The sequence below is a fragment of the Bison bison genome, unplaced genomic scaffold (genome assembly GCF_000754665.1).
Source record: "Bison bison bison isolate TAMUID 2011002044 unplaced genomic scaffold, Bison_UMD1.0 scf7180017864451, whole genome shotgun sequence".
Classification (NCBI taxonomy): Eukaryota; Metazoa; Chordata; class Mammalia; order Artiodactyla; family Bovidae; genus Bison; species Bison bison.
In genome coordinates, this window is record NW_011495013.1 from 4,267,969 (window position 1) to 4,280,392 (window position 12,424).

General features: G+C 36.5%; 1 protein-coding gene across 1 annotated transcript in view; it reads right to left on the reverse strand.

Moving 5' to 3' along the window:
- YIPF7 (Yip1 domain family, member 7) overlaps window positions 1-12,424 on the reverse strand; it is a 32,629-nt gene that overhangs the window by 14,653 nt on the left and 5,552 nt on the right. Inside the window, exon 3 of the mRNA XM_010858855.1 lies at window positions 6,692-6,852. Within this exon, the coding sequence (XP_010857157.1) occupies window positions 6,692-6,852 (161 nt within the window). The remainder of the gene's footprint in view (window positions 1-6,691; window positions 6,853-12,424) is intronic.

Below are 12,424 nucleotides of genomic sequence, written 5' to 3' on the forward strand. Positions count from 1 at the left end.
AATCAGGCCAAAGCTCTGTGTTGTTGAGTATGTGTATTCAGAGACTGAATTCTTGAGACAATTAACCTTTCTCTTTTTTGAGTAGTGATGGTAAAATAAAATAACCAAAATCGCTGAGGCCCAGTGTCTGTGAGTCTAAACTCATTTATACGTTTGTAATTTTTTTCCAGTGCCTTATTTTTCAAAGAATTGTGACTGCCACATTACATATTACATACTCCTCTGCTAGATTCTGTTCCTCTTACATATTTTTCATTAAAAAGAAAAGAAAAACACCCAGACACTTGACATACAGTGAATAAAGAAATAAATTCCAGGATTACATCAGTTACTTTTCTTACCACTCCGATAAACTTTAAGATGTAGAAAAAAAAAAAAAATTTATAAGGAAGAAGAATGTAATTTCACTAGTTAGGAACCAGTAATTAAGCTGATTTCCCTCCTGCTATCATCTTAAATTTGAATAAGAGTGAGGTGGGGGTTAGGAAAAACTGAAGCTAAACTACTATAAAGTACATACGTTTCAGTTGGAAAGAGTGGAAATCTTTTAGCTGAATGTTTTTACTGAATTTTGCTGTAAGCCCTGGAAGATTTACATGTGTTGGTCTTTCTGACACGCATGGAGGCAAGCACTGTTAGTTTATTTCTACTTTGTGTGTTAGATGGTTGAAGTTTGGGGAGATGAAGTAAGTTTTCCAAAGTCACAAAGCCAGTAATAGAAAATTTAGGTTCCAGCGCTGGAGAATCTGACACAAGAACTCATACTTTTCAAATAAATAAATAGATAACAGTTCAATTTAAAGGATAGATAGAGGAATTGAATAGACATTTTTCCAAAGAAGACATCCAAATGGCCAAGAGGTACATGAAAATGTGCTTAGCACCATTAATCATCAAGAAAAAGCAAATCAAAATCACAAAATCATTTAACACCTGTTAGAATGGCTAACATCGAAAAAAAGTAAGTATTGGTGAGGATATGGAGAAAAGGCAACCCTTCAATACTGTTGGTGGGACTGTTAATTGGTATAGCCACTATGGAAAGCGCTGTGGGGGTTCCTCAAATATTATAAAAAAATAGAACTACCATATGATACAGCTATGTCATTGCTGGGAATATATATGAAGGAAACAAAACCAGGATATCAGAGAGATACCTGCACCTCCACTTTGATAGCAGCACTGTGTATGTCCATGCCAAGTCACTTCACTCGTATCCAACTCTTTATGACCCTATGTACCATAGCCTGCCAGGCTCCTCTGTCCATGAGATTCTTCAGACAAGGATGGGTTATTTACTATTAGTGCCACCTGGGAAGATAGCAGCATTGGGTACAACAGTCAAAACCACCTAAGTGTTCATTGATGGATGAATAGATTTAAAAGTTATGGTGTATATATATATATATATATATACACACACACACACCATGGAGGGCTTCCCTGGTAGCTCAGCTGTTAAAGAATCTGCCTGCAATGCAGGAGACCCCAGTTCAATTCCTGGGTTGGGAAGATCCCCTGGAGAAGAGATAGGCTACCCACTCCAGTATTCATGGGCTTCTCTGGTGTCTCAGATGATAATCTACTTTCAATGTGTAAGACTTGGGTTCAATCCCTGGGTTGGGAAGATCCCCTGGAGGAGGTCATGGCAACCCACTCCAGTATTCCTGCCTGGAGAATCCCTATGGACAGAGCTTCCTGGTGGGCTACAGTCCATGGGGTCACAAAAGGTTGGACACAACTGAGCAACCAAGCGTGCACATGTGTGTGCACACACACACAGGAATACTGTTCAGTCATAAAAAATAAAGAAATTCTATTATTTGTGACAACATGAATGGACCCTGGGGGCATTTTTCTAAGTGAAATAAGCCAGAAATAAAAAGCCAAATACTGCATGGTATCACTTGAATGTGGAGTCTAAAAACAATTTTTTTTTAAGTCAAACTTACAGAGTCAGAGTAGAAAAGTGGTTGCCATGGGGTAGGGGAAGTAGGAAGAGATCGGAAAAAGGTTAGAAAAGCAGAAAAAGAACCCACCCTTTTAACCATAGCTTTGATTGAGTCAATGTGCATCTAATCTTATAATGTTTGTATTTTTTTTAAGTGTGTTCAGTTCTCCCATGTGAAGGATTGTATTCCCAAATCATTGGTACCTGGCACTTAACTTCCCTTCACAGGATTTAGTAACCCTTTTTGGTCAAAGAGAGGGTATAGTTCAGTTTCTTCTATAGTGGCATGTACCACCTAAACACCTTGCAGAGCTAACATTCTACACACAGGGTATCAGACGAAATTTCAATGATTGCCATGACATAGAGGGGTCTTGCTCCAATAGGGACCTAGTCAATTTCAGAATATCAGCCAGACATGGCCTGAATTAGGATAGAAGGTGTATCTTTCACTCTTTCCACATCCAGGGTGACAACTGCTAGCCACCCAAACTTGAAAAGAAAGAATACGAATTTAATTTGAATTAATTTAATAGTGAGCAAACAATTTTACAGTTCAACTTTCCTTTTTACTTTTGCAGTGTATTTGTATATTTCTTAGTGAACATATACTTTGGAAAATATGAGCAGTTCATCAATTTAAAATAGCTTAGGCTGTCTAATGTGATATTTAAAATAGCAGAAGATTTAAAAAATTGATAAATGCTTAAGTTGAAGTTGATGTCACCTGAGACTTATGTTGTTTTCAAATTTTATTTTCAATTTAGACATTTACATTAACAATGTGCTTTCAGTTTTTACTACAATAAAGTGACTTTTAATTCAAAATAACTTTTTCCTCAAAAAGTGTAATTATTATGCTTGAAGAAACCCAGATGAAAATGTTTTACAAGACATTGTTACTGATTTCAGGCACTTATTTAATGGCATAATTAACTTTTGCATGTTTCAACATTGAGTCATGAAACAGTAAATGAACGTAAGATCTAATAAATTTTTTTATAAGAAAAAATATCTTATGTATTTTTAACCAAAATACATTTCCATAATATTTTGTTTTAAAATTTATTACATGGTATGCAAATGAGACTATATGTATTTATCAATTGTAGTACTCTAATATAACACCTTATTTTACAAGATAAAAAAGATGAAACTGTTATGAAATTTGAATGCAGAATTTATTGTTTTGCTGTCATCTAGTGGTAGTAAAGTATACAATATATATGCTGTAAAAATGAATTAATACCTTTGTTTTCTATGCAAATTATGGCATTGGCCTTTCAAATATGAACATCAGGCTATGCTACAAATAAAAATACCAAATGTCACAGTAATTTTTTTAGTCTGACAGATTTGAATTGACTATTATTTATCAAGATGCATTTGTTAACACATTGATTGCACATTATCACATAGCACAAGTTATCATTCTTACAGAAAACCAAGCAAAAGCGAGCTTTTTAGTGAGCAAACTGAGGAATAAACAAACATATTTTCAAATAGCATGTTTTTGTGCAAGGGATAATTATTATAGCTTAATAATTTTATAGGTTGTTTTGGTGTACACTCAATAAAAACTAGCAAATGTCATTTATCATCTTATACTAGAAATCCTGCATATGGTCTTTTTATACCTTTTAGACAGATAAGGCTTGAGGCTTCACAAAGTCACCATGGCTGAAGAGCATATTGGATCAGAGTCCAGAAATTTCATAGACTCAAAATGCAAAATTATATTAGGTACTGTTATTTCTAATATATATATTTGGTAAGTATAATCACAAAGAGAAAAAAATTATAGGAATTTCTCTGAGCTGGAAAAAGGAGGAGGGAAAATCTAATATATTTCCTATTTGAAATTTGAGAAGACATCACAGAAGAATGTGTTATAGTTTAGAATATCAGAATGGAAGTATTTGAGACAAGTAGAAAATATTATATTCAATAAATATTATAAGAAAAATTGATTAACCATAAAAAAGTTAAATTCTACTTCACATACTAACTTAAAACAATTTTGAATGAATCAAAAATTTAAGTCCAGAACAAAAAGATAATTTAAAAATTTGAGAATCTATAAGAGGATATATCTTTCTGGCTTTAGTTAGAGCTGGAGAAATATAGTCTAAACAAAGAACAATTGGAAAAAAGTTACCAAGAAAAATATTGTGGGGTTGAAAACATAAATATTAAAATGTCTATATGCTCTAATATCCCATAAATAAATTAGATGGCAAACACAATCTATGAAAAAAGCATGAAATATATATTCCAGACAATAATAAATATCTTTACTATTTAATATGTCTAGAAATAAAAAAAGAAAGGAAAAGTCTTAAGATTTTAAAAGCAGAAAGACGTAAAAGTCAACAACATGAAAATAAAGTCTAACTTCTCTAGTAACCAAGAAATAAAAAGTATTATTTTTTTGCCTTTTTTGCCTATCAAATTAACAAAGACATTTACTATTCTACTGTGTAGGTATATTGGCTCATCATTTTTCCAGATGAGTCTGACAGTGTAAATGCCTTTAACCAGCAATCCCAATGTTATAGATCGATCCTGAGGACAGATTCTGTACAGGTCAAAGTTATCTAATGTGATGTTCACCAAAGCACTATCTATTATGAAGGAATAACGTTTAAGATTTAAATTATGATGGTGGTTTAGTCACTAAACTGTGTACAACTCTTGCGACCCCACAGACTAGTCTCCTCTGTCCATGGGATTTTCCAGGCAAGAAAACTGGAGCAGGCTACCATTTCCTTCTCCAGGGAATCTTCCTGACTCAGGGATCGTACCTATGTCTCCTGCATTGCAGATGGATTTTTTTACTGCTGAGCTAGATTTAAATTATGATATTTGTATATAATGGGCTTCCCAGGTGGCTCAGTGGTAAGGAATCTGCCTGCCAGTGCAGGAGATATGGGTTTGATTCCTCAGTCAGGAATATCCCCTGGAGAAGGAAATGACAACCCATTCTACTATTCTTGCCTGGATAATCCCATGGACATAGGAGTGTGGCAGGCTATAGTCTATGGGGTCACAATGAGTTGGACATGACTTAGTGACTGACCATGCATACACTTGTATATAATAGATCATGTTTTCAAACAATATTTAATGACTTTAAAGAATGCAAAAATAAAAATGCTTATGATATAAGGTAACTTTAAAAAACCCCAAAACTTCATATCCATAGTATGTTCCAATTTTTAAGTTTTTACAAATATATATATTCAAAGAGAGGCAGTATTTCATTTTTAAGTGTGTATGTATATATATATATTCATAGAAAATAGAATAAAGGCTGGAATAAATATTATCAAATCATTAATGATAGTCATGTCTCAGAAACAAAATTTTCAGGGACTTTATATTTTTATTCATATGTTTCTGTATTTTCCAAATTTCTATTTTTGAATATAGATTACTTTTATAATTAGACAATTGATAAGTTTTTTTATTTTTTAAGTAGAGATGTTAGCAGGGTCATGGCAAATGCCTAATGAAAATAGCTTATAACTTTCAGGGGTTAAGTATCAGAGGTAGAGGCAACTTAGAATGCATGGTTAAGCATAAAAGATGCAAAAATTTAACTGGCCTCTGAAGTTCCAACAAATTGATTATATAATTCTATATGTACTTTTCTGAATAGTTTACATCTTTATCCTCTTCTTAATTTTGAAGGCAAACAGAGAAGAATGTTTTAATATCAGGTAGCTGGCTGTGTCCAAACAATGATCTTTTAATGCAAAATACTGGGAACGTTAACCTATCTGTTTTCATTGGACAACATAGAAAAGAGAGCAGTTAGCCTGTGAATATTTCTCCTTGGCTCCCAAATTTAAAACCTCCTTGAATTTTAGTTTTGTAGCATCATACTGTGGAGAAGGAAATGGCAACCCACTCCAGTATTCTTGCCTGGAGAATCCCAGGGACAGAGGAGCCTAGTGGGCTGCTGTCTATGGGGTCGCACAGAGTTGGACACGACTGAAGTGACTTAGCAGCAGTAGCAGCAGCAGCATCATGTTGACATGCCATAGGAACAAAAGTAGCAGACATAAATTGGCTGAATCTCAAAAATTTTTTAAATAAAAAAAAAGAACCAATGGATGGGAGATCCCTGAAATCTTTGGAGGAAACGTCCATCTGCAAGGGTCCCCAGGTTTCCTTGCCACCAGCAGTGCTACTTACTGGAGTCATATTCCTCCTTACTTAGTCATACCTAGATGAGATGAGGGGGCTCACATGAGCCAGGAAGGAGGAAAAAACAACAAAAAAAACTTGCTTCTCCATGATAACAAAAAAAAGTATATTGAGAAACTACCCCTGTTGCCCCCAGGCAAGCATAGCAGAAAATAGTAAAACATGCTGCTATAAAGTAGCTTCATTAACTAGGTGGGAAGAGTGGTTACTTTGATATAATTACTTTGCCTGAAGATGCTCACTGTTGTCTAGAGATGGCCAGGGAGTCCACATGTAAGAAACAGTGAAGAAACATTTAAAAACTGCAAGACCAACATAGTGTTAGCACCTATCTACTTCAGATTTTCCCCACACAAACAGGAGACGAACTCCCATTGGTTTAAATGTATCTGTCTGGCAGACTCTCGTTTATATGTGGAACAAACATATAAAACGCTATATGCAGCATGCTGATAGTATGCATTAAGTGCTGATGATTGCTATTACTATTCAAGCTGTACACACATTAATAGCACTTCCTTAACTTATCTTCTAGTAAAGGAGGCTCTTCTTCAAAGCTGTCAATGTAAGAAGATGGTGAATAATAATCCTGGTTGGATGCTGGCTGAAAAAACTGTCCTGAGTAACCTGATGATGCGAGCATCTCTGCTGGGACAAAGGCAGGCTGAGGCTGTTCACTGGCTTGTTGTCTAGAAAAAGGAAAATATTGATACTGATACATCTAAGAAAGGGATATCATGATAAAGCGGGGAAGGAAACTATAATTTTCCTTTTATAATTTCTCCTGGTTTTTATGACTATTCATCCATGAAAAAATTAACTTGCTTGAAGTTTAACCTAAACAAACAAACCAAAAAATGAAAAGTAACTAGTTGTGAGAAAACTCACTAGAAAAACAATCCATACTGACTAACATGCACTGATTATTTGCAATGTGTTGGACACTTCACATTTTCTCACCTAATTAATACTCTGCAAAGTAAAAACTGTAGTTTTAATCTCATCTTACAGAAAAAGAAATACAGATTCATGGAGACTGAATGACTTGTCTGGCAACACACAATAACATTCAAGTGCTGGACAGTGAACTGAAGCTGTCTGTCCGAGCAGTGCCCTTCTCCCTACATGATGCTGCTTTTCCACTGATTTTCAGGGATATCACCAAATAGGACATTCCCTATAAATCTGGGCAAAGAGCAATTAAAAAATCACAGTCATACTAAGTGAAGCAAACCAGACAAAGACAAATATCACATAATATTGCTTATATGTGGAATCTAACAAATGAACTTATTTACAAAACAGAAATAGACCCCCAGACATAGAAAAGCTCTGGCCCTTCCCAGACAGTTATTTCCAATCAAATTATCTTTGAGTCCCTGACTAAAAGTCTTTCATAGCTGGCTTCACTGTTCCTCTTTTGAAATATGTGATTTAGTTTTGTCAAAACATAATGTTTCAACATTTACTTGATTGTGCTTTTTAAAAAAAATTTTTACCATTTATGCGAGAAAAACAATCTTAGTAAATAAATTCTTAAAGTTAGAGAATGGGAGGAAGATATGGGGGCTAGTCTACAATGTTATCTGGTCATTTCAAACTGTTTTTAACTAAAGGAAAGGAAAGAAACATAAAGAATGGTCCTTGATTACAGAGCATCTTAGTTAGCCCTTTGGGAAGGTAAATACTAAAATTTTAATGATTTAAAACCCAACACATTATTCCAAATTACTGAATTAGACCAAAATAAACACTGGACTCTGGCAAGTGGGATTTAAACATTAGCTTTGTTAGCAGGCATCTCTTCTAAAAATCATTTCGAACAACTGTGAAGTGACTGCAAAAAGTTCCCTTAGAACAACTGGCAAAATTTTGATCACATTTCCCTTCTTTTACTTTCTGACTCTATGTATTATATTTCTGCCTGTAATGATATTCATCTCACACGCTAGCAAAATAATGCTCAAAATTCTCCAAGCCAGACTTTCAGCAATATGTGAACCGTGAACTTCCTGATGTTCAAGCTGGTTTTAGAAAAGGCAGAGGAACCAGAGATCAAATTGCCAACATCCGCTGGATCATGGAAAAAGCAAGAGAGTTCCAGAAAAACATCTATTTCTGCCTTATTGACTATGCCAAAGCCTTTGACTGTGTGGATCACAATAAACTGTGGAAAATTCTGAAAGATAGGAATACCAGACCACCTGATCCGTCTCTTGAGAAATTTGTATGCAGGTCAGGAAGCAACAGTTAGAACCCGACATGGAACAACAGACTGGTTCCAAATAGGAAAAGGAGTATGTCAAGGCTGTATATTGTCACCTTGTTTATTTAACTTATATGCAGAGTACATCATGATAAACACTGGACTGGAAGAAACACAAGCTGGAATCAAGATTGCCAGGAGAAATATCAATAACCTCAGATATGCAGATGACACCACCCTTCTGGCAGATAGTGAAGAGGAACTAAAAAGCCCCTTCACGAAAGTGAAAGTGGAGAGTGAAAAAGTTGGCTTAAAGCTCAACATTCAGAAAATGAAGATCATGGCATCCAGTCCCATCACTTCATGGGAAATAGATGGGGAAACAGTGGAAACAGTGTCGGACTTTATTTTTCTGGGCTCCAAAATCACTGCAGATGGTGACTGCAGCCATGAAATTAAAAGATGCTTACTCCTTGGAAGGAAAGTTATGACCTACTTAGATAGCATATTCAAAAGCAGAGACATTACTTTGCCAACAAAGGTCCATCTAGTCAAGGATATGGTTTTTCCTGTGGTCATGTATGGATGTGAGAGTTGGACTGTGAAGAAAGCTGAGGGTTGAAGAATTGATGCTTTTGAACTGTGGTGTTGGAGAAGACTCTTGAGAATCCCTTGGACTGCAAGGAGATCCAACCAGTCCATTCTGAAGGAGATCAGCCCTAGGATTTCTTTGGAAGGAATGATGCTAAAGCTGAAACTCCAGTACTTTGGCCACCTCATGAGAAGAGTTGACTCATTGGAAAAGACTCTGATGCTGGGAGGGATTGGGGGGCAAGAGGAGAAGGGGACGACAGAGGATGAGATGGCTGGATGGCATCACTGACACAATGGACGTGAGTCTGGGTGAACTCCGGGAGTTGGTGATGGACAGGGAGACCTGGCGTCCTGTGATTCATGGCGTCACAAAGAGTCGGACACGACTGAGCGACTGATCTGATCTGATCTGATCTGAATGATATTCCTATGGTGGGATGTACTCTGAACCAAGTAGAGTGGTTAGCAAACAGGACTTCTAGAGTCCAAATGTCTGCATTCAAATCCCAATTTTATACTCTTAGGCAAACAGTTTCACTTCCTATGCCTCTGTTTATTAATCTGTAACATGAGGACAATAATAGAACTAATAAGGTTGCTGCTGCTGCTGCTGCTAAGTCGCTTCAGTCATGTCCAACTCTATGTGACCCCATAGACGGCAGCCCACCAGGCTCCCCTGTCCTTGGGATTCTCCAGGCAAGAGCACTGGAGTAGGTTGCCATTTCCTTCTCCAAACTAATAAGGTTATTATGAATTAAATTATCTGAAATAAACAAAGCACTTAGATTAGTGCTGGGCACATAAGAAGCAATCAATAAACATTAGCTAAGTGTTCATATGTCCTCTTCCTGAGACTGACTCTGAAGCATTCTAGACACCTCCCTCACTCCCTGGAACAGCATCTTCTATATTTTTAAGTAGTTGTTTTCCAGTCTGCCACTTCCTCATAGAAAACAACATTAATCAGAGTCCAAGAGCTTGTATTCCTTCTGTGCTGATCATCTCTAGCTTTTCCCCACTGCGGTTCCCCTGGAACACCCACACTGACTTTCACAATATACCACCCAACCTGTGTTTTCCTACCAGGAGAAATCTCCACTATACACATGCCAGGATTTCTATCCACAACCCATGAAGCAATGGCCATACCTGGTCCATATACAAACTCTGAGTACTCACGAATTCTTCAGTATTCCCCTTTTCGCCACCTATAGCTGGGGTTATACAATTCCAACCAGCCTGAAGAGACTTGTCTTTACTTAGACGATATTGTGTTGAGATATGGCATGGCCTCCATGGCGAAAATGTTTTTACCTGTTTCTGTAGCAATAAGACTTAACATTCACCTCCCAATGTAAACATGGAAGATAGAAGATCACTGTTAGGTGACTCAATTATAATTTCTGTGGTTGCAGAATTATGTTTCTTGCAGTCAGGTTTCTGTGTCCCATCAGATGATCACTAGCTACATATTTTATTAGATGGAAGTCCAAAACTATATGGACTTCTATCATGATGGTCGATTGATGCTACTTTTCTTTGTCAGTCTGATCCCAGGGGAATGGGGGTGGTGCACTGACTCCCAGTGTCCCATTTTATCTATATAAGTCTCCAGGTAAGCCAGTAAACAGACATTCTAAGTATCCTTGATTATACAGGGTGAGTTTGATGGCAGTGTGTTTGGCATTGACAGAGATCTTTAGGGATTCAGAAAAGCTGATTCAGTATGTATTTGCTGAAGGCCTCCTGAAACTTTTAAAGGGAGTTTTCCAGGTGTCACCTTTCTGTAGAAACCACCGTTTATTACTCTAAATAATTGGAAGATATTTCTCATTTCAAAAACTGGAAAACTACAATGAGAAAATATAGCCTAGATAATTGGCTACAAGCATTGAAAATAATGCCTATCTGAATGACTGGACAGTTAAGCTTTTTAATGAGAAAACTCCACATTAAACTAAGAAAACTTTATACAAATATATTTATTCATAATAAACATATTCAACCAGCTTCAGATCACAATGCCATTTATCGAGCAGAATAAGTTGTTTTTTGGATGTGATTTCATATTGGGGAGGAGAGGATGGGGCAGGGGGCAGAATGAGAAAAATAGACATATTGATTATAACCTGCTACTGGATTCCTATGTCTTTAGCCAGTATGGTCAGCATCTTGTTCTGATTTGGGATATATTTTAACTGAACTATTAACTGTATGAATAAAAGATCAAATATCAAGTCATTTGATGCAAACCAGTAAGTCACTGACCTGACTCCATGTTTTATGTACCTCATAAAAGTACCACAGTTAATACACCCTTTTCTAATTCCTGAGACTTGAAGCATGGGTTAGAATTTAGGGTTGCCACAATTCAAATCAGAACTTGGATTTAAATGCTAAGCAACTGAAGTAGGCTAAGCATTTGAAGTATAAGTAGGCATAAGCATAAGCAGGCATCAACTTGATAATGTAATCATAACTTGTCCTCACTTGGTTATATTAATTTTCATCTTCTTGTCACCTCAACTTCTGTTGATATGGGCAATCAAATGGAAAAAAAAAAACAAAACAGGGTGGGGTAGAGTAGAAGAGAAGGCTCTAGTTTGAGTCCCTGATTAAGGAGAGAGCTTTGTCTCTATTTTATCAGACGTTTTAGCTTTGTTTAGTCTGAAAATGTAGATTGCAGACCCTACCCAGGTGCTTATTCCATCTGGAGACGAGAGAAAAGAAACAGCAGGTGACTGGATTCTTTCAATAAAACAGGAGCACAGAGCTGAAAAATTCTGTTAGATAGCTCTCGTGTGGATTATATATTTTGAGCTACCCTCTTGTAATACCTTCATGCTCAAACTACTTCCCATGCCATCACATACTTTTCTGTTTTTTCCTGACTGCAAATTGTAAATCATAAAAGAAATAAAGTTCTTTTCCTGTTGTTGAATTCTGCAATGAGCCAATTCTAAACAGCCTATTCCTTCTCCCTTATTTTTCTTATAAATATTTTAAATATATTTAATTTGCCTGGTAATATTCAGATATGATGGCTCGAACAGTAAAGGATCTGCCTGCAATGCAGGAGACCTGGGTTTGATCCCTAGGTCAGGAAGATCCCCTGGAGGAGGGCATGGCAACCCACTCCAGTATTCTTGCCTGAAAAATTCCATGGACAGAGGAGCCTGGTGGGCTAACGTCCATAGGGTCGCAAAGAGTGGGACGTAACAGAGTGACTAACACTTTCACTTTCATAGATAGATATACGGATTTTTTTCATTCTAAGAAATTCTTATGGCAGCTTGACTAACACTAGACAACACAGACTAGGGGCATAAATGAGATAAAATTCCAAATATTTAACTTTAATAACCATTTTAAGAAAACCTTATGGACCAATGGTTTTCCCTATCGCTTTACAGCAGCAGTTCAGCATCAGCCCTTAGGACACAGCTTGTGAAAACAGCACG